The sequence below is a fragment of the Lissotriton helveticus genome, chromosome 4_1 (assembly GCF_964261635.1).
Source record: "Lissotriton helveticus chromosome 4_1, aLisHel1.1, whole genome shotgun sequence".
NCBI classification, from domain to species: Eukaryota; Metazoa; Chordata; class Amphibia; order Caudata; family Salamandridae; genus Lissotriton; species Lissotriton helveticus.
This window is the reverse complement of record NC_136063.1, coordinates 575,978,721-576,001,411: the sequence shown is the minus strand read 5'-3', so window position 1 is coordinate 576,001,411 and position 22,691 is coordinate 575,978,721. Positions and strand designations below refer to the sequence as shown.

Sequence of the window (22,691 nt, the reverse complement as noted above, 5' to 3'; positions counted from 1 at the left end):
GAGTATGTGCTTGGTGACCAGGGTGAAACCAAGTGGCTTGTCATTCAGTGAAAGTTTGAGTTTGAACCTGTCAAGGTTCATATCATTGAGCCAGGTTTCTTGCTTGTTGTTCTTGGCAAATAGCAGGAATGCTGTCTTGGTGGGGTTGAGGTGGATGCTGGACATCAAGGTGTGGATGAGGCATAGGCAGTATTTGAGGCATTGGATGTCTGGAGGATAAGATACTTTGAAGTAGAATTGTGTATCGTCAGCATATTGGTACATATTGACGCTATTATTTGTGAGTGGAGCCCCAACTGGCTTCATATAAAGGTTAAAGATGACAAGGAATAGTATGGAACCGTGGGGAACTTCACAGATGATGAGGATCTTTAGGGACTTGGAGGTGCCAGGTAGTATGCAGTCTCACAACAACCAGTGCCAGCTGAGATGAGGATGCAGCCTTTGTCTATGCCCCTTCTGGGTATCCCTTCCCCAAAGACCTGAAAATTAGTACCTGGGTTTCTGTCAGCTCACTCTGGATACTCCCTCTTGAAACACTGGCTGCACAGTAGACATCAAGCTTAGCAAGAAAGAACATTTGCCTTTTTTCCCCTTCAATTACTCCAAACCAGATCTAAGAAGTTAAAGTAGGATGGAGCACATGCAGCTGTACCTGTTATGGGATTTTTAAAGTGCGTAGCTGCCTCAGAACGGGGCTTCCCAGCACTAACCTGCTAACACGTCAGCCACCTCAAACATGCCACAAAGCACCAAATAAAATCCTACAAGGGACCTATGCTGAAAACAGCCAGGTCTTCTACTGTAGTTGTTCTGAGTCTTCCTTAACTGTAGAGGCTGATTGTTCCATAGGGCCGGTACCATCGCTCAGAAGGAGCACCTTCCCAGTTTTGCTCTTCTAGTGTGTGGTATAAGAGCCAAATCCGAGTAGGCCATTCAGAGGGCCCTAGTAGGCAGATATGGCTGCCACAAGTCAGCCAAACTAGGTGCTGCCTGCTTATTCATGATCCTATGAGCAATAAACAAGGCTTTGAATTGAGTGCGCTTCTCAATCGGGAGCCAGTGAAGCCTGCAGAGCTGCTTAGTGACAGAGCAGAATTTAAGGAGATGGAAGAGTAATCTGGCGGCTGCGTTGCAGCCTATTTAAACAGATCTCTTGGCACTCAGGTAGAGAATATTAGTCACAAGTCCAGTCACAAGATGATTAAGGACTGTACAATCATGTATCATTTATCATTCTTGGGGACACTTCTTCCCCAGGTGAAGGTTAGGAGTAAACTGTGCCATAAACCTTTCTTTTCTCTTCTTACTTTAAGTATGTAGTATCTTAAGGTAGATAATGGAGGTGCTAGCTGATATCTTCTCTAACTTCTATTGAATCTGAGGAGACCTGGGATAGGAATGGACTCACTGCTAGTACCTTTGGAGTGACAATCTATTTGCAAAACAGGGATGATGGGGCATATTACCAAGGGTGGCGATATTGAATTATCGCTGCCTTAGTTTTCGGCCGCTAAGCGACGATAATTCCACCGCCCTATTACCAAGCTGTCGCTAACACCAGTTAGCGACAGCTTGTAGGCGATAGCGAGCGGTTTGGGGCCCGCTTTGCATGTCAGCGATATTTATCGCTAATGACATGCAAAGTGGGCGTACCCAACCGGCTAATCTCGCCTATTACCAACAAAGGCGAAGCAATGGAAATATTCACGCTAAGTGCGAATATCGCCAAGCGCTAACGCCTGCAAATACCAGTTCTTAGCCATGTTATCCAATGGGAGGTGGATAACATGGCTAACAGCATTTGCACGCTAATGCGTGAACACCGCTGGTTTTCCAGCGATATTCATGCTAACGCCTGCAATATTATCGCTTTTGAGATAAACGATGGTAATAGGACGTTATCTCAGCGATAATATTGGGCGAAGCGCGGCGTTAAAAAAACTAACGCTAAGCTCAGTTAGCGATAAATAGCGCTAACTGTTGGTAATATGCCCCGATGTATATAATGGCTCCAAGTGACAGCCAAATACAACAATAGGCTATTCCTTAGCCATTTACAAGCACCAAATGAAAATGTATTCATTTCAGGGATTTCAATGAATGCTACTTTACCTTCATCTTTAATTTATGATAATGCGCAAAATGTTTTGACCTTGCGTCAGATATGCAAGTTCATCAGGCTATACACCATACCCTTTACACTTCATTATTTTGCTTGGTCTGTCATGGTGACAAAGAATATTTACCTGCATGCTACCCTATTATACAGGAAAGCATGGGGCGCTTCCTCAGGCGAATATGATGAATGAGTCTGAGAGACCTGATTTTTCAGACAGCTTACAAGAATAAAATCTGTCTACAAGTTAAGATATCTAAACATGCCTGTTTGTGTTTTATTTTTTTGACAGGGCTCCAACATCACCGATACATGTACAGAAATGCTAATGTATGGAATCCTGCTGAAAATCTCTGCTGGAAACATCCAAGAGCGAGTGTTTTTTCTTTTTGATAACCTCCTCGTGTACTGCAAGAGAAAACACAGGCAAGTAGGGACAAGAAGAGACATGGGTTTCTTTCTTATTTGTTGAGTTGATAAAAGGCATGGCTTGCACTGCCTCACAGAAAAATTGTATTATTTTGTTTATTATGGCATTCTGAATTTAGTGCTGACTAGCTACAGTACAAATATGTTTCTATAATTTGTATTGCTCAGTGGCTTTGTGATCATTGTGACTCTTTGCAAGATAAGCATCTACCTTACTACTATTCAGTTCAACTTTATTTGGTTAGCATAAGCCATTGTAAGTAGAAAAACATCAGTTCACCAAGGACATGTAGTTGGCAAGGACCTGGGGAGGTTTTTGGGTTATTACACCCCCCTAATAAATGTATTTCAGATGAATACTTGGGTACAGGGGCTTTCAGTCCGGCAAGGTGAGGTGTCTGTCAGATTTCACCTAGGATTTACATGTATACACTGACAAAACTACACATACTCTATCTCTCATCTCTGTTTTGAAAGCCCTAAAAAATGTTGATTATTTTACAAATTATTGTGTTTCTCTCACTTAGTACTCCTATCAATCCGCATTCCTCTCCCTTTTCACTGCCTCTTAAGCCCCTCTCATGTGCTATAATGTATTTTAAAATTATATACCACCGTGATTGACAGGAAATCTGAAGATCACACACCCCCAATCTTACTGACCATGCTTTGGCCCTGGTAGTTGGCAATGGGTTGCCACTTCAGGATCACACTAATATATACTGCATAAGATACCAGACACTTTAGTTAAACCGTACAACAGTGCAGGGTCACAACGCTGCCTCTAAGTTATAAATATGGCATACAAGGCCACAAAGTGCAGTCAAAGACTATGCAAGGGATGAGCGTTCAATCCTACAGAATGAAATAAAGATTAGAGCTCTACAGTACAAGCGCCCATAGATATGTTATGGTACTAAGATCAGTGACATAGTACTATACAAATAGTAGAAATAAGTTATACAAAATAAAGATAAAATATCAAAGACAATAGAAGCACAGCATCATACATTACTACATAAAAAAATAATAATACACATGCAAGAGTGCCTAGCTGCACAGTGGTTGCAAGAGTAGGTGATGATCTGGTGTTGATTTGGGCCACCAGCCATCGCTCTCCGCAGTGATGGAACTTAACACGCATTCGGTAATTAGTCTCATAATCTAAAATAATATGACTCATCTTTTTAAGGTATCATGTTACATTCTAATTAACTGCTACCTTTTACATTTACAGTCCTCCAGAGGGAATTGAAAAGACCAAAAAAGTGTTTATTTCAGACTTTATTATACTAAGATTGACTCTTTTTTCTGCTCTCCAAATCCTTATGTGAAAGGTCTAAGCCATACAGATGTTGATGCCTTCCAAATAATTCAAATTAGCAGCAGAGCTACTTGGGGCACACACTCTAGTCATGCACCATGCCCATGCATTTACTAATTGTGTGAGCCAACTTAACAATATATAATCAAACTCCTCGTTGGGTATGCTTGATGCTAGGTGCACTTGGAGCTGAATGTTCTTGAGGCTGGTTGCAGTTAGGTATTCGCGCAAATAGTATTATGTGCACTTGGGGTTGATGTTGAGGACTGGAAGATGAGAGTGTTGAGTTCACTTCTTGATTGGCTGAACAGTGCAAGTGAAAGGGGTCAAGTATCATAGATAAATTGAAAAAAACACAAAAATTAAAAAAGATAACCTACTAGTCAATATTGTAGCCTTTGATTGAAGATGAAGAGTAATTCAGAAGTTATTAGCAAGGCACAGGATCCCACCCCTGAAATTAGGCATAAGGAATAAACCAATCAAAGTTTCCAGAATGGCATCGAAGAACATTTTCAAAGCATAAGCTCAGAAGTACCCAACATTTCTCAATGAAAAGGGAAAGGGCCAGGCTTAGAGGAATATGAAATGTAATACTCCCTGAGGAGCTTACAGGCACACCATGCACAGTAATACATTGGAAACAACATGGCATTGGTCACCTGACATATTTACCAGCTCTCAGCCATGGACGCAACAACAAATGGTGCCTCACTTCACCCCACTCCACAAAGAGACAATTCCCCTGCCTCGGCTGCCAGTTCATCTCAACCCCACAGCTGAACACCACAACAGCAACCAGCACCACCCTGCCACCAGAAGGTAAGACCACCCTGGAAAACTCACCTGCCTTCTGCTCAACGCCAGATCACTCAGCAAGCACGCCACCAAAATCTGGAATGCCATCTCCACCCTCAGCCCAGACGTGACCTTCATCACAGAAACCTGGTACACCCCTGTAGCAAGCCCAGACATCTTCAGGGCAACTCCCATCGGCTGCAAAATGAAGCACTGCGAGCACCCCCCAAAAAACCGCTGTGATGATGACATAGTAATAACATATCCAACATAAAGTATTCACTCAATTTTCCAACCGGGTTTGGGTCATAAATGTGAACGAATCAAAAAAGTACCCCTAAAGGTCGCACTCAAGAAATATTTTGAAGCTATGTGGACACATATGGCTACTAATCTAATTTGTATCAAATCGCAAATTCATGCAAAAATTCCCTAGTAATGAATACCTACTTCCCCTGCTCAATACCCTTTAGTAAACCCTTCCAAAGGTGGTTTGATATCTCCTGTTCTCGGACCCATAGGAGTTTAATTAATATACTAAAGACATCTCAGAGATAAACATCTGATTGCGATAAGCATGAGATTAAATGGTGTTACATTTATTTGAGGGAAGAGGCATGGGAACAGCTTACTGACGCCAGTTGCCGAGCGAAGAGCAGTTTATTCTAGGATATTGTTAACTGACCTTTGTTTGCCCAGTTCAAAAGAGGTGAGACTTGTTCCCACATCACAGCTGAGAGGTGGGTGAGTAACTTTAGCAATATCTATTGCCTCACTCCTCCATCTTTGAAGGGCAGCCCACTTAGACCTTATAACTTGGGCAAATCATATTTTCTCAGGTGAGGAAGTAAAGGCTGGAATATTAGGGTCATCTAAAAACAAGACTTCTGGCCCATATGGGATCCTTGCTGATTTATATTTAAGTGAAATGGAGATTTGGGCCCCCCTCTCATGCAGCCATTTGAACTCAGCTGTTAGGGTAGGCCCTCCATCCTCAAGGTCTCCATCGGTTATTGTCCATGTTTTTAAAAAGGGGAGTGAGGAGGACACAACATGTTACCGGCCCATGTTTCTAATCGACTCTGTAATTAAGGATATGGGGAGGGTGGTCCTCGAAAGATTACTAACATTGGAAGATAAAAACCATATAATTATTTCCGCATCACAATCCACCCAGCACCACGCTGGTACCTCTGGTAAGCGGCCAGCATTTACAATTCAAAGGTCTGCCCTTCAGAGTCACCACAACCCCGTGGATTTCACAAAATGTCTTGCCATGGTAGCGCTCATCTAAGAATAAGCGGTATCCATGTATTTCCTGCCTGATCAGGAGCACAAACAAACAGCGCTTGCCACATACCCATTCCATCATAGATAAGTTCCACAATCTGGGGATCACCGTCAACATAGACAAGTACCACCTTTCCTTGAACCAGAAATTAACTCAGTCACCAGGGAAGCGTACTCCTGCCAAGCACGGGTTCAAACTTTCCTGTTGTTACTTCCTCTTTTTCAGCCAGATCACCACTTAATGGTCAAGATGGTTATGCACCTCATCGGTATGCAGGCCTCCTGCATTGCAATAGTTCCCATGTAAAATTACATCTGCCTAGCTGCACAACAGTGACAAGTGGAGCATCACTGGGAAGATCTAGTGTTGATTTGGGTCAGCATCTATGACTCTCTGTAGTGGTGGAACAGCAACAATATGGCGAGGGCAGGCCCTTTCTGGACCCAGATCTACAAGTGATCATCACAACAGACGCTTCTCTCACAGGGTGAGGGGCACAGCTACAGGGCATGCCCATTAAGGGCATGTGGGCATATGGACATCCATCAACTGGGCTTCAACATCATCTACCTAGTGCTACTGGCTGTACAGTCTGCTCTCAAAGCTGTATTCTGTCACCTACAAAACAAGGTTGTAACCTTCAAAACAGACAATATGACTGCCATGTACATTCTCCAGGAACAATGTGGCACACACTCACAGCAGCTGTCAGTTTTAGCACAGGGCATTTGGCAGTAGGCACTCCACCACAAGAACCATCTACTGGTGGAGTACCTTCAGGGAATACACCACGACTTTGCAGACCTGCTCAGCAGGGGCTAGGGGGAAGTCGGTTGGTGGCTGCTCTTGGGCAAGCCACAGGGTTGAGGGAGCAAAGCTCCAGGGGTTAAGCTCAGGGCAAAGTGGACTCCAAGTTAGCACACAAGGTTCTCCCACAGTGGCACAGGGGTGACCGGGTGCTGATTTGGCGTTAGATGCCCTGTTGGTTTCAATGGGAGATCTCTGGCCAGAGCAAACACTGCAGGTTTGGGCTGGGAGGCTTCATGGAGGAGAGCACCAGTTGGAGAGATAAGTCAGGGATGCAGGGGGCTGCCTGGACACAGTTGGTAGGTGGTTGGGTCGGGTACAGAGTAGTGCAGACTCGCAGATTTGCACCGAGCCATAGTCTGGTTCTTGAGCAAGTCCTGTGCTCACAGTAGACAATCTTTGTAGGGAAGGCAGGGCAGGCCAGGCCCCCAGGTTCTGGGGGTAGATGGCTGCAGGACATGCTGGGATTCCGCTGGAGCAGGTCAAGGTCAGGACAGGCCAGGCCAGTAGGGTTGACGCCAAGGCAGTTGGTGCCCTCTTCTTCCGTCAGCATGGTGCTTTGGTCCTTCTTGCTGGTCTGAGGAGGCAAGGTTCGGGTTGCCCCAAAATACAAAATTTAGGGTAGTTTAAGGTAGGTACAGATTGGAACGAGTGGGTCCCTTCCTTGGAGTGGGTGCACCCCCTATTATACTACCCTCCAGGGGAAGGGAGCATGAGCCTCTCTCTGGTTGGCTGGGTGCCCCCATGTCAAGATGGCAGGGACTGAGAGTTTTCATAATTGAAGGCAAAAACCCTAGGCAGTCAAAACCGTTCACTCAAATTAGCAACTCATAAAGAACAGAAAAACATGATAAAGAGAACTTCGTGTGTACACATAATAGCTATATTAAAACATATATACATTTAGTTTGTTTTCAAAAAGGACTTTTTCCACAAATAATCAAACAATACACGATTACAATACAATAGGATGTTGACAATACACAGTAGTGGCTACGAGATGGATTTTCTCAACACGCGTTTCAGCACTCAAAGCGCCTTCATCAGGAGGGCCACAACCTTGTCTTTAAAAGTATGGAACAGCAGATATGTGTCCATATAGATAGCTTATGCTCGGCACTTGGCGATGCGAAACTTTATATGTGTATCTTTTATTGTCATCCGATGGTTGCTCAATATTAGTTTAATTTAAAATTATTTCGGCGTTGTGAAGTGGAATAGGAAACTGATAAATAGCCACACAGTTTAGTTTAGAGAAATATCTGCATGACTGTAATAAGCCCAATATATTAGGCAGGACGAGGAATAGCTCTTATAGAGCAAATTACAGTCCATATTTAAAAACCAAGAAATTAGTATAGTCAAGCAGTGGATCAATTTTATGTATTTATTCATAAAGTTTTATATAGCGCGAACTTGATCCCGAACACCGTCACCTAAAAACGTTTGCATGTTAGAACTAAAAGGACATATTTTAAAGCCATTACAGAATGCTTAAATGATAGGATCAAGAACTAGAGGGCTAGTCAGACGGTGAAACGCAGCATGGTCAGCAAATCTTTTTGGCCGGTTTGATGAATCAGATAATGAGGATGGAGGCCATGCCAAAAGCTTAGAGGGACTGAGAGTTATGCCTCGCTTCCCCCACCAGAGGGGTGGAGTTGGCAAAAGTGGGCACACCTCTCCTCCTATCTTTGTTTTCCCGCCTATTGTCCCTCCCAAAGTGGGGGCTAGAACCAGTGGGGGCCAATTGCTGGGAGCAGCAAACAGCTGGGTCAGCTCACAAAGGCAGCATGCCTTTGAAGCTTGCCTTTTGTGGCACCTGCCCGTCCTGGGGGAGGGTGCTTGGCACCTCTGCCGAGGATGTGCTTTGCTTCAGGATCCAGAGAGTGGGAAGCTCTCATAACAATAAATAAATAAACCCAGGGGTCCAGAAACATGCCTGGGGTTGCAGCTGGTGAGCAGCAACTCAGCCAGGACATTAGTTAGGTCGTCTTTCAGGGGGGCATCTCTAAGATGACCTCTAAGTGCATTTTGCATTAAATCCTACACTGGCATCAGCGTGGGTTTAAAGTGCTGAGAAGTTTGATACCAAACTTACTAGAATTCAGTAAAGCTGTTATGCTGCTGTGGAGTTTGTAATGACAACCTCCCAGACCATATACTTTTTATGGCTTTACTGCACTTACAATGTCCAAAAATGGACTTAGACACTGTAGGGGTACAGGGCTCATGCACCTGTACCCTCACCAGTGGTATAGTGCACCCAGCTAGAGAGGTAGCGTACCTATGCCATAGGGAGTGGGTTGTAAGCATGGTACACAGGTATGTGTGCCATGTCTACTATTCACTTTTCTCTGCACCAAAACCTGTACGTCAAGTATGTGTGTTAAGGAACTGGGCCTCTAAGGGTGACACAATAGGCTTTGCAGTCCGTAGAGGCCTTACCTGGTCAGAGTGCCCTTGGTACCTTTTACAAGGGACTTACATGTGGACAGAGAAGTGCCAATTGGGTTGCAAAGGTGCAGCTTTAGGGACTAGATATATGCCCTGGGTACCTGGTTAGCAGGATACCGGGCACACTTAGTCAAACAGCATCAACATCAGGCAAAAAGTGGGGAGCAACCATGCAAAAAGGGGGCCCATTCCTACAACAGTGCCCAATGCCATGTACGAGACTCCATGGATGTTACTAAATGGATGGAGGTATTTGCCAGACAGCGGGAGACCTATTTCTACCTGTAACACCCCTAAATGCAGTATTTGGGGGGACCCTGAACCTTCCTTCCTCAGATCCGGATGAGAGAGGAAGAAAGGGGGTCAGGAAGAGGACCCACCGTGCAACTGCTCACAGTGGGACGGCGCCGACTGGCTTGGCCCTGGCCCTGCCGGCCTGTCGATCCTGGAGCTTGCTCCTGCTTGATCCCGGTGACTCCTGCGGACAGCGGCCTTGGGACACCCAGAGGACCTGCCTGCCTTGACCCTCTTAAAGACTGGGACACCCATAAGCAGAGGCTCTGCTTCAACAACCAGCCCCCTGGTGCCAGCCAGGAAGCTCGGGACCTGCCCACTCTGCGCCTGCCGAGCCTGGCCAGTGCCTAAGTGGTCTGGGACTGCAGGGACGTCCCCCCCGGTAACTGGGACCCGGGGTCCGGTGCCCGGGGACCCTCCTCGACGAACCAGACGCCTGCAGCCTCGGAACTGGGGGCCCCTCCGACCGCAACCAGACGAGGGTGGGATTTCCCAACACCCGGAGTCACCCCTGCGCCCGGCGCCCTACGGCCCCCCTGTGCCTCCCTTTGGGGTGCCTGCCTCTTCTCTGGGATCCCAGCTTGCCTCTCGGGGTGGTGGTTGCACCTGGGGAGTCGCCGTCCCGAGTATGCAGCCTTTGTTCCCTTTTTACCTTTCCCGTTGAGTGGCACAGAGCGCCCGATGGCTCGGGGGCACCCTGCGCCCAGCCGCCCAAGTGCCTCTGGTGGTGTGGCCTTTGCCCTGTCCTATTTCTCTGTTTGCCCTGGGCGGGTGGCCAGGAGCCCGGCTCCCACAGCCGCGTGGCCTACTGGCCACCGGCCGCCGGCCGGTTGCCCCCTGCCCCTAATTGGCTGGCGTTGGGCCCGGCTGCCTCTGCGCCCGGCTGCCCATGTGCCGCTGAGGGTGGGACAACTGTGCATGCCTGACCTTGGGGGGCCCCGGAATCTGTGCCCGGAGCCTTGGCTTCACCAGTCGAGTGCTCACCTGGAAGCCGATGGCTCACTTACCTGCCATTGGATAACATTGACTGGTTTGACTCGAAAAATCTTTTAAGTGTGAGGTTTTGAATACTTGAAGTGTTCCTATGAAATCAGCAGAATTCTGAAGTACTCACCTGGGATCGGAAGAGGGGCCAGTGCTGTATCTTGTTGCCCAGTGCTGACCCGCAAAAGTGGTCCTAACCGGGTTTGTTGGTAACCTGATTTTTCTCCATGGGAGTCCATCGTCTGCTTTTCTGTGGGATTTTTTTTTTTCCGCAGAGTTTTTATATAGCGCGAACTAGACCCGAACCGAATCAGGTATCAGAGCGATTTACATATTTTTCCAGTTACGTTACATGAGGACACACTTTCATTTTAGGCACGGGGAGATTAAGTGATTTGCCCAGAATCACAGGAGGTTTTGGCGTCGTTACCGAGACTCGAACCCAGATCCCCAGGTCCGAGGTCGAGCGCCCTAGCCGTTAGGCCAACTCCTCTCCCCTTTCTTCTAGGTGTCTACTTTTCAAAACTTGAAATGTTCTTTGGGAGTCGTGCTAACTACTGAAGCGTGGTTGCTTGCCTGCCTTGGGTGGAGATCCCGGTGCTGGACCTGGGAGCCCAGTGCTGGATTGCAAGAGTGACGAGAACATACTTTGCCTGTGACCTGGGTTTTCTCCCATTGGATGACATTGCCGGATTTTCACTGAAGAGTTTCGGAGTGTGAACTTTTGAACTGCCTTTTTATTATTCCTTGGAAATCATTTCAATGGCCGGAGCGATTTTGCTGGGCTGTTTCCAGCTTGGGCCCCTGGCCTGAATTTGGGGTCCAGTCCTGGACTTGCAGTGGTGCTCTACGGAGTGGTCAACTGTAAATTGTGTGGCGGGGGCGTTTGAGTTCAATGCTGGATTGTGTTTGGAACTGTGTTGCCTATTGCGGCCCCTGTGCCTATTGTGTTTGCAGGGTCATTGCCTTTTTGCAAAGCGGTGACCTGAGATCGCTCATCACTGAGAGGGGTATGTTTTTATACATGTTGGTTCTAAGAATAGAACTATGTCTTTTGCTGTAGGGGCAGTTGGCCTGGAGTTCGGTCCTTGAGTGCGTGAAAGCTTTTGCTGACTGAGTGTGTGCAGCGGGTGCTTTGCACGGTTCTCTGGTGCTGCCTTACTACCACTTTTGAGTGTGCATTTTTAGTTCCATAGTGGGATGTGGGTTTATAGGGGAATAGGGTGGGAAGTTATTTAAGTGCCTCAAATTGTAAAGCGCTCTGATATCCTTCGGGATCAAGTTCGCGCTATATAAAGCTTTATAAATAAAAAATAAAAAAATAAAAATTGTAAAACTCCCCTAATAAGACACTACCAAATGTTTCACTCATAAGTAAGCCAAAGCAACATTAATACCTTCTTCAGTAATTGGTCACCATAAAATGGAATTTCCTAAAAAAAACACAGATAATAAACATTAATGTACACTCTCTTGACTAATACACCTAAAACTGTTCAGAATCCATCTAAAATGATTAGCTAAGATGAAAAGGAATTTCACCAACTGAATGTGTTTTCAGAAGAGCACCAACGGCCAACAGATGCTTCCAAGAACATACCAACCGTATGCAGACTTAATGGTTACTTATAAATGCAAAGAACATCAACCAATTCAGTAAATGGTTGCTAGCGGAAGGAACTTTAAAAACGTGTATCTTCTGCCCAGAACCATAGAAGAATTTGTTGACATATCCACAGTAACAACAACATCATTTTTCCTCATTAGACTTTGATCCAGAACAAGGGAGAGAAGGACTCAAAAGGGGGAATGAAGGAGGAAGAGGAAGATGGAAAAACAGTGCCAAAGAAAGAAAACAGGGATGAAAAAGAATCTGAAGAGTGAGATAAAGTGTCAGGGAGTGTCTGGTGGTGGATGGAAGAGGCATGAGATGGAATCAAGTCTCTGTGGGCTTGGTATACATCACCGCTGACATTCCATAACATCAGAACAAGTCTGGGTTTCAGATGAGAACACATCTGCCCTACTGCCACTTAACCACCCGGGTGCTTTCAGAGGTCCCTCAAAGCAGGAAGTGTTGGATTGCAGGGCAGTATCCTTGGGCTGGCAGCCCAGATAGTGTTGAGGCAGTTCTGGTCTGGATTGAGTGCTATGGATCAGGGAGTGGAAGAGTTGTATTGGCTCAACTATGCTTACTGGTGCTTTCAGCAGCTGCTGAAATATGCAGTTGAGGGTTTGCAGTAGCAACAGGAGAGCTCTTGTGGAATAAGGGCCAGACTCGATGGACCTGTTAACACAAAATGAGCTTTTCCTTGGCAACAGGTCTTTTTGCTGAAATAGTTCTAATATGGCTGAAGACGTTGCACTCTCTGGCTTTCATTAACTTATTTATTGATTTCGCAGCGTCTTCTTTACCTTATCAGTATTATATATATATATATATTTTTTTTTTTGCTGTGTAAAATCTTTATTGCTCATTAAGGATATTAGTACAGCAACGCGCCTACAACCACAGAGGCCGGCTACAATGAAGATAGAGTATATGCAGTGTCATTCGGATTTACACAGCCCTTCAGCTGACATCCATAGGACCGGCGGCGTTTCAATGAAAAGAACATGTGCATAGCATATCGTTTGTTGTAGCATAGTTATCACCTTACACACTTTTAATAAGGAAGATACAAATTTAAGCAATAAAATAAAAAAAAATAAAAAAAAAATTGATCACTACGCCACAGCATTCTCCCTTACACTTACATCATGTTAGTTTTTTTGGTTTTTTTTTTGCCTCCAGCAACAATATACATTTATCATCTGTACTTTATACATTTTGGTGCAGGGGTTGCGCCTGAAGGTAATCACGCAGGTATAAACCAATAGTCTGTGGGGCGCGACCTGGCCGGCAGCTCCTCCTCATATGTCGCTAGTGTATCACGACAATAGACTAGGTCCTCCAGCCACTGTCGCACCTTTGGACAGAATCTGCCCTTCCAGTGAAGAGAGACCCTACGCTTAGCCATTAACAGGGCGATTACGCAAAATGTACATTTCTTTGCTCTGATCTGTGGAACAAGCCCCAGTAAACATACCTTAATTGTACAGTCAATCGGAGTTTACAACATAGTGCTAAGCGTACTTGTCACCTGCACCCAGAAGCGCGCCACTCTCGGGCACTGCCATGCCAGGTGTATAAAATCAGCATTTTCCTGCCTGCATCGTTTACACCTTGAGTCCTCACTCAGCCCATACCAATATAGTCGATGTGGCGTGCAGTACATTTGGTGTAAATATTTATAATGAATAATTCTCAAGTTGCCATTTGGCGTCAACATGTTAGTTAGCATGCACGCTGTGGACCATTCTTCTTCGGATAACGCATCAGCCATCATTTTGCACCATTTTTCCCTCAGCAACTCAGTGTTACCCGCAATATCCTCCTGCAATCTGGCATACAATCTCGATACTATGTGTGATGCAGTGGGCGTCGTCAATATGGACTGTAATGAGGACAGTGGTTGGGGCTCCTCTGGGTATGTCTTATAGTGTTCTTTCAGTGCCCGGTGTAACCTGTAATATGTAAAATTGAATAGTAGTATGGGGTTGCTAATATAGTTTAGCTTCTCTAGTGGTTTGAAAACCCCATCTTGATATAGATCACCCATTTTGTCTATGCCAGCTTGTCGAAGTAGGTCCGTACCCACCGGCTCTTGAGTAACTGAGAGTGCTGGATGATGTGCCAACGGCAGAGCTGGAGCATACAATGGTAGGTTACCCGCCTTCTTGCCCATCAGTTGCCATGCTTCATTAGTAGCGTCTATCATGTTAATGTCGCGATCGTGCAATTTCGGCCGCCTATGAGGTAATATGGCTGTTAGTGGAATTGGAGATGCGTCCCCTGTCTCAACAGCCACATGTGACATAAAGGGAACTTCATGGTACGAATAATGAGCGAATTGTGCCTGGGCACACAAATAATAAAGAAAGAAGTCAGGGACCCTGAACCCCCCCTGCATATGGCAAAGTCATTGTCTGCAATTCCAACCTGGCATGTTTGCCCGCCCAGATGAGACTAAGTACTAGTTTGTTGATGTTGAGGAACACCTCTGCAGGAGGTTTCATGGGTATATTATTAAATAGGTAGAGGAACTTGGGCAAGAGCACCATCTTTACTATGGCAGTCCTATCCACCAGCGACAAAGGTAGTTTGTTCCATCTATTTATTTTCTCTTCCAGGGAAAAGATTACCCTTCCATAGTTTGTGCGGATGACCCGTTCTGGATCCCTATGAAACCATATGCCTAGATAACGTGTTGGTTCCTCTTGCCATTCTAATGGGTAGTCTAGTGGGAAAGGGACAGTGCTATCCGTCAGTGCAAGAATGAGGGATTTGGTCCAGTTGATTTGCAGACCCGATTGCTGACCAAATTCTATGTATTCGCGTAAGAGGGGGTTTAGATGTTGCGCCGGGTCCCTGACGTAGAGCGCCATGTCATCCGCGTATAGGGAGATGTGTAGTGGGCGCGTTGGGAATTGCAGGGCCGAATAGTGATGGTGTTGTCTAATTTTGCATGCTAGGGGTTCCAGCACCAGAGCAAATAGCATTGGGGACAGCGGGCAGCCCTGCCTAGTGCCCCGACTAATTGTGATTGGGTCCGAGACATAATTGTTTATTTTTATTCGGGCCGATAGGTCTGTGTACAGCATCGATATCCATTGCGTGACTATTAGAGGAAAGCCCATACGCATTAGTACGCATGGAGAAAGGGCCACTCTATCGTGTCAAAAGCCTTGGCGGCATCTAACAACATCGCCACAGCCTTGGTTTCTGGTGTCAGGTAGTGTGATAGAGCAAACAATGTACGCGTATTATGTGTTGTAGATCTTTCAGGAATGAATCCAGATTGATCCGGCCTCACCAGAAGGGGCATGAGAGGCTTAAGTCGCTGCAATCAGACTTGCAATGATTTTGGTGTCCACGTTGATAAGTGACAGGGGTCGATAGGAGTCGCATTGTTCCTGGTCTTTCCCGAGTGTCAGCAAGGCTACCAGCATTGCCTCACACATGGATAGCGGAAGAGTTTGTGCCTCATGAGCCACACCATACATGCGTACTAAGTGTGGGGCCAGCAGATCCACAAATGCTTTATAAAATTCGCTCGTGAATCCGTCGGGCCCCGGTGCCTTGCCATTTGGAAGACTCTTAATGATGTCAGTAACTTCTTCGACTGTGACGGGTCAAGACAGGTATGTTCTATGTGCATCAGATAACCATGCTATTTCGACGTCTGCCATATGTGTTAACATGTCAGTCGTCGATACTGTCGGGCGCGCCTTGTACAGCCGGCCATACGTGGCCATAAATTCGTCTAATATACCTTTAATATCACGTTTAAGAGTTCCTGAGTGGGTTTTGATTGCGTTAACGTGGTGCGTCGCATGCCCCGTGCATATTTTCTGTGCCAGTGCTCTCCCAGGCCTACCACCCTCTCCGTATGCTCTAGCTACCTTACGTTTTGATATATATTTAAGTTCATCATTGGCGTATTGTTGATGTTCTGATAGGACCAATTGGATTTCCTCCAGTATAGCTGGGTCTCTTTGTGCATATCTGTGTTCCAAAGCGCTTAATGTGTGTTCCCGTGTCTGCAATTGGCGTCTAATATCCTTGAGGATGCCCGCTGTCGTGCCAATGCATGCCCCCCTGATCGTTGCTTTGAAAGCGTCCCATAGAAGGCCCAGGTCGTCAGTCGTGGGATATTTGAGCTTGAAGTAATCCACTATGGCCTTATGGATGGTGTCTGTGTATAGTGAGTCCAACAGGGCCCTGGCGTTAAACCTGAAAGTGAAAGGGGGGGTGGGACATAATATGGCATTTGTAGGGCTAGTACCAAGGGCCATGGCCAGTCAGAGTGTGTGGCAACTGCTTAACGGAGGTAGTCCAGGATGACAGTTCCCTCGTACCCAACCAGTAGTCTATCCTGGACCAGCTGTTGTGTGCTGCAGTGATGTGCGTGGCTTCCGTACATGCCGGGTGCCTCTCCCTCCAAATGTCACTGAGGTTGAGGTCCGCCATAGCGTCTTGTATAGTAGCCCGTGCCCGTTTGTGTGGTTCTGTAGTGTTGGGTGAACGGTCCAGCCCCTCCCTCAGAGCCAAGTTGAAATCTCCCCCCCATATCAGGTTCGTAACCTGCAGTTCAGAAATGGTATGCCATACTTTAGTATAGAACCCCGGGTCGTCTACATTTGGGCCATATGTGTTTATCAATGCTAAGTTTTGATTCCGTACAGTACCCACCACTATGACACTCCTACCTTCCGTGTCTTTCAGGACATTTGTGACCCGGAATTGGACTCCCTTACGTATAAGAATGCAGACCCACCGGGAATAAGATGAGTAGTGAGAACTGTGCACCGTCTCGGCCCATCTAGCACCTAATGTGGTTGTGGCATTAGCTGCAATATGCGTTTCCTGGAGAAACGCCACGTCAACTCCTAACCTGTCAAAGTATGTAAAGTTCTGGCAAATTTTCTTCGGGTTGCTCAGGCCTCTTACATTCCAGGTAATAAAATTTAGCTGTGCAGATCGTGTCACATCAGAATGCATCAAACACACAACATACCAATCTGGCTAGTCCTGTTGGTTTCATCCTGCGAGGTGATGTACAGACAAGGTCCCAGCAAACAATAATTTGCGACATTTCTAGTGAATTGGAGTTTGCAATGCTTCTCAGACATAGCGATCGAAAAGGAACAGTCCCCAAATCCCCCCCTCCTCCCCCCTCCCACTTCAGCACCCAAACTTTGCCAAAGCCATATCCCTGAGTTAACCAAACAGTAGTAAAAACTGTTGAAGGGGAGCATCCTCATGGGGGATCCACCAGGTACGCACGACTCCATCCACAAAGTGGATGTGGACGGGTGACATACATCTAAATATAAACATTTGTTTAGTGCTATAAACTGTGCGATAATAGTCGTGACAGATGGGTTGCAGAGAAGTGAGTTTGTCATATTTGTGCTCCACCCTGATATACACCACACGACACTGCCCACAGGGGAGTGCAGCCGCAGGAGCCCTTACATCTCCAACTCTAGCAGAACCACTCCATCTATGCATATTATTAATTAAACCGATGTGCTTAACAAGATCGCATTGTGTTAGATTAAAGCAGCAAATCGCTACTTGTAAAGGAACATACAGCCATCGCACCCAGCTTTGCTGTCATTCAATCCCTAGCATTCCAGTGGGATGGCCGTTACCCACTGCGTGTGCCGTCGTCCAGCTCTCCATAGGAGTTCCCATCGTCTCAGTAGGGTCCGTACAGGTTGCATATATACACTATAGCGACATAAATGTTTGCACCTGCCAATGTGCAGCATATTTGTCTGTGCTAAGCAGCGGCAGGGATGCCAATGTCTCGTAAAGGCTACGCACTCGGCCCAGTACATCTACACAATGATCAGCGTTACCTGTGAGGGATTTCTCAGTCTTCATCACTATGTGCGTCTTCACGACCAGTAGCTCTGCGTCGACGGCCCAGCTTCTTGATATATTCTTGGGCAGCCTGCGGTGTGAGAAGAACCGTGGATCTACCATCATTGGTAATTTTGAGCTTTGCCGGGTAGAGCATGGCGTACTCGATACCGAGATCTCGTAGCTTTTTCTTCACTGGACTAAACTCCTTTCGCGCCATTTGAACTGCCATGGTGTGGTCCGGATAAAACTCGAGCTTGTTGCCCTGATGAGTAATGTCACCTTTTTCTCTGGCCAGTCTGAGGACCGTGTCCCTGTCCCTATAGTTGAGCATTCGGGCAATTATGATGCGCGGGGGAGCACCCGGTTTCGGTCTAGGCGCTAGTGAGCAATGCGTGCGCTCCACCAGGAATACTGATGACAGGTTTTCACCGCCAAACAGCTCCTAAGCAGCGATTCCACATAGTGTTCCATTTTGCCAGTGTTGGTCGATTCCGGCAGGCCCGCTGTACGGACGTTGTTGCGTCGGGACCTGGCTTCCTGGTCCTCCACTCTAGCCCGCAACACTTCAAATGATTTTTCCATGCTTGCACAGGTTTTGGTTGTCAACGCAGAGACATCCTTAACCGCTGACAGCCTCTGTTCCGCCTCCACCAGACGCTCACCATGTTTATCCAGCTTGGCCGCCATGTTGTCCACACGCTGAGTCAAATGGTCTAATTTGCCATGCATCTCCTGTAGACTGTGTTGGATTGCTCGAAGTACGCTCTCCATTCCACTCCCTTCCTCTGTTTCATTTCCACCGTCAGTGTCCGCGAGTGCAGTGACATTATTTTAGGTTTTTTTCGCCTCGAACTGGAGCTTCGTCTGCTGTTTCTCCGGTTTCCCCATTATATTTCCACGTGGTGCGGAGCCCTATGGCCTCCGTGCAGCTACGCAGGTGATGAGAAGCGCTCCTGTGCCACAGAACGCTGTTAGTCCGTGCAGTCACCAATAGCGGGGGGGGTGTCACCGAGTCTTCCAGTAGAACAGCGTGTGCCTAGGTCCTCACTACTGTACACAGTCGATATTTGTAGATGTCAGTAGTTGAACTCCATCAACGTGCTCCCATACCACATTACTTTGGCTGGTCTTTGCTGTGTATTTCCCAGGAATCGCCACGTAATGGTCTTTGATGTAAGCCACTACAGGTGTGGCGTGCGAGTAGCAGTACCGTGAAGGGGAAAAAGGAGCATGCACCTTACGATGGATCCATGATCTTTAGGCAGCGTCCGGCTTGTCATCGCTCACAGCCTGCGCACGTTAGTGTCCTCCCCGTAGGAGCGCCATTTTCGGGTCGGTGCCTTCAGACTCAGCATGCTTTGCATGTATAATGCACGTATCGTAGCAACTGTGCCTTAGGTGCCATGCCATCTCTCCCTCCAGCAAGGTCACCCCATCCGCAACAGCGAGCCACCCCGCAGAAGCCCTATCCCTCGCACAACAGTGCGCTGTCTCCAGGACACGTTGGTAGCAGTGCCGAGGCTCGGTGTTATTTATCTGTTCAGGCTGCCGCTCGCAATGTAGCGTTATTGGACTTGTTTACGATTAACCGCCACTATCACTACTCTTGCTCGTGGTGCAGTGTCCTGATGTGCTCTTTCACAGGGCGATATTTGCCCGGGAGTCCGTGCGTTTCAGCCGTGCCGCCATTTTAGCCCTCCTGAGCACCTCCTGGAACGCAAACTGTGTGTTCACAGAACACATGCCATGATGCATCGGCAACCCTGCTCGCCGGTTCCGATTTGGAAACGTTATCTTCCCTAGATATATATGGAAAGGCCGGGCTGCCACCTGCACACAATCAGGGGGTATGCTGTCACCCGGGCTCAAGCTCCGGCCGCCGCCATTTTGTGCCCGCGAGTCGCCAGCACAATTTCTTTTCCCCAAGATATAAAGCTTGCCTGCTGAGTTGACGGACCGTAGGTGCGCACAACAGATGGACCTCACATTCCGATTTCCATTTTTGCCTTTTTCGATCGCCGTAGTCAGCTGCAGCACACCTTTATCAGCTATTTCTGGCACCCGTCCGGCGGAGCTGCCTCAGGAGCCAGCCATCCCGCAGTGCGCCCTCTAGCGCCCCCCCCTTATCAGTATTATATTTTATTTTCAGTAATGATTCTGGAAACCACTATTTTTCTATTAAGAAGTTTGCGACAGTTAAGTTTTGGAAATTATGTTGAGACATTTTACTTTGTCGATATTTTTGCTATTGTAGAAGTGTCAAAAGTGCTGTGCTTTACATCGGTTTAAGGACTTCGGTGTGTTAGGTGGCAGGATTTAATTTGCACTATTGTACGGCGTTATCTTTGCCTGGACATGTATTTCACAAACGTTTTTCACGCCTCGAGCGCCATGTCAGTTTCCTCGGTTATTTAAACCTGTACAGGCGCCCAAAGCCTGCTTTAAGCCACTGCAGTGATGTCGCAGGGAGGGTGTATTGTTCTTTAAGTCGCAGCCAAGCCAAGCAAAAGGAAAATGTCTTGAGAATCGCACATGAAGGTAGAAAGTGAACTGATACGGATAGGACCACATTACAAGGAAAGCATTATTTTTATCATCGTGTGCAATGCTCAGGGCATGGTTGTCCCAGAGAACAAGGGTGTTCTGAGCCAGCCTCTGACTTCCAAGCTAATCTTCTAAGTTTGGGACATTTTACGCAATTTATTTCGGTTTGACTGTTCCCATACTCTTATCTTATTATTAACTCCTATCTGTAAGAGATCAGTTCTCTTCTAATCTTTCCCCGAAATAAAAAAAATGCCATTCCCCAGATGGTTTTCGAACTTCCTCCCAGGACAGCAAGTTGAATGCTAGCAGATTGTTTCCTTTTGTCAGGATTTGAGCTGCAGAGCTGAGCTTCCAGTCTGCACTTGAAGTAAAGGGGAGAGAGGGGGGCAAGAATGGCATCCTAATGACAGACCATGCCTCAGAACTATATGTTGGGAGACCAGATGACTCCAAATCCCGGAAGAACAGTTTTGTGTTCCTTGACTTTGCTATTATTTATAATTATTATCAGGTGTGTTTTGGTTCAATTAAAACGAAGCTCTACTGCAACTCCCAGAATGCACTGATATGCTAAATTAAAACCCAGAACTGGAAAAGTTGTGCCCAGTGACATGGAGTCATCTACCCCCATGTACTCCTCTTTGTAAAGCGCTCTGATATCTGCAAGGATCTTGTCCGCGCTATATAAAACTTTCAAAATAAATAAATAAATAAATCTGACCACCCTAACTATACGTAGGTGCGTTTGACCTCTTTCTAGGACTGGCTTCAACCTAATAGATGAGCAGGAGTCCAGAATTACAAAACATCAACAAACCTTAACTCAAGTTGTGTTGCAGCGTTTTTCGCATGTGATGAGACACACCGTATGAATAGTAGGGGTGGCCTGAATAATCATTTGTAAGGATTGTAAGTGTGAAAAGCTCTACAACATTACAAACTTGCAAATTACAAAGGGAATCAATGAATGCAGGCAGATTTTCCCCCGTTACTCCCACTCTCCCCAGATGTCCCTCTGGATATTTTTACTGCTTTCAGTAGCCGAGTCCTCAGGTGAAACTGACCTGGTCCATGGAAGTACCACAGACCTTGGAATTATGAAGGAGCTGGTAACTGGTATTACTGGCTTCATCGGAAGTGAACCGGACCTCAAAATCATGGCATATGGCCCTCATTACTAGTGGACGGGGAAGAGCGCTGGTAGGTCCCCATCATAAGGTCACCAAAACTGGGGGTACCAATAATTCATGGGGCAGGGAAAATGTAACCAACTGATTACGAGTTGGACCCATAGGGCTCACTTAGAAATTAGAAATTACCGTGGTAATCATTAATTTTGACTCTGATTCCCCATTAATTCTCTATTTTTGCCCACACTTTCACCCAGCTGTTTCAGCTATTTTTACCTCTGAGTGTTAGTAAACAGAACTGCCGTGTTCCCACGGATCTCATATTTCTGATAGGACCTTCAAAAGCCCCATCAGATTTAAGCGCCTGCTCATTATAAGGGCCAAGTGCCAAAACTCAAACAGACATTACCAACAAGGAACACTCATTGATCTCTGCTTACCTTTCACACAGTGGAAACAAATGTTGTTAAGAAAGGCTTATTTACATTATCTGGCATCTGCACTAATGGCTATAGCAGAATAAACAGAATTTAATGCAGAAAATAGAGGTAATGGAAAAATAGTCATATGCTTTTGTCCTCTTCTAGGAGATTAAAAAACAGCAAAGCGTCCACGGATGGGCATCGCTACCTGTTTCGAGGCCGCATCAACACAGAGGTGATGGAGGTGGAGAACGTGGACGATGGCACAGGTAAGGATGCTCTGAATTAAGTGTCTTTCACTGTGTAGGAAGGGGCACAGCAGGATGGCCCATTGGCTGCTCAGCTGTGTTCTGCTCCATCAGCTTGAAGTATTGAGAAGGGCAGTGGGCTGCCACAGCTGATGGATCTTACACAGCAGAGTAATGATGCAATGCCAGAAAGCGTGTTACTGCAGTCTGAAAGCGAGGCTGCTGATGTAAACAAATATTGTATCCTGTCTGGACAGCAAGGCAAATAACCTCATGAAATAAATATTAGCGGGCAACAACAACTGTTAAGATATTGAGGTTACTGGAGTGGCGGAAATAATAGAGTCTTATTGTTAGATGGTTA

General features: G+C 46.5%; 1 protein-coding gene across 1 annotated transcript in view; it reads left to right on the top strand.

The window, feature by feature from the left end:
- The window catches only part of PREX2 (phosphatidylinositol-3,4,5-trisphosphate dependent Rac exchange factor 2), a 1,276,790-nt gene that overhangs the window by 394,258 nt on the left and 859,841 nt on the right, over window positions 1-22,691 (top strand). The window contains exons 8-9 of the mRNA XM_078687188.1: window positions 2,412-2,545; window positions 22,245-22,348. Of these exons, the coding sequence (XP_078543314.1) occupies window positions 2,412-2,545; window positions 22,245-22,348 (238 nt within the window). The remainder of the gene's footprint in view (window positions 1-2,411; window positions 2,546-22,244; window positions 22,349-22,691) is intronic.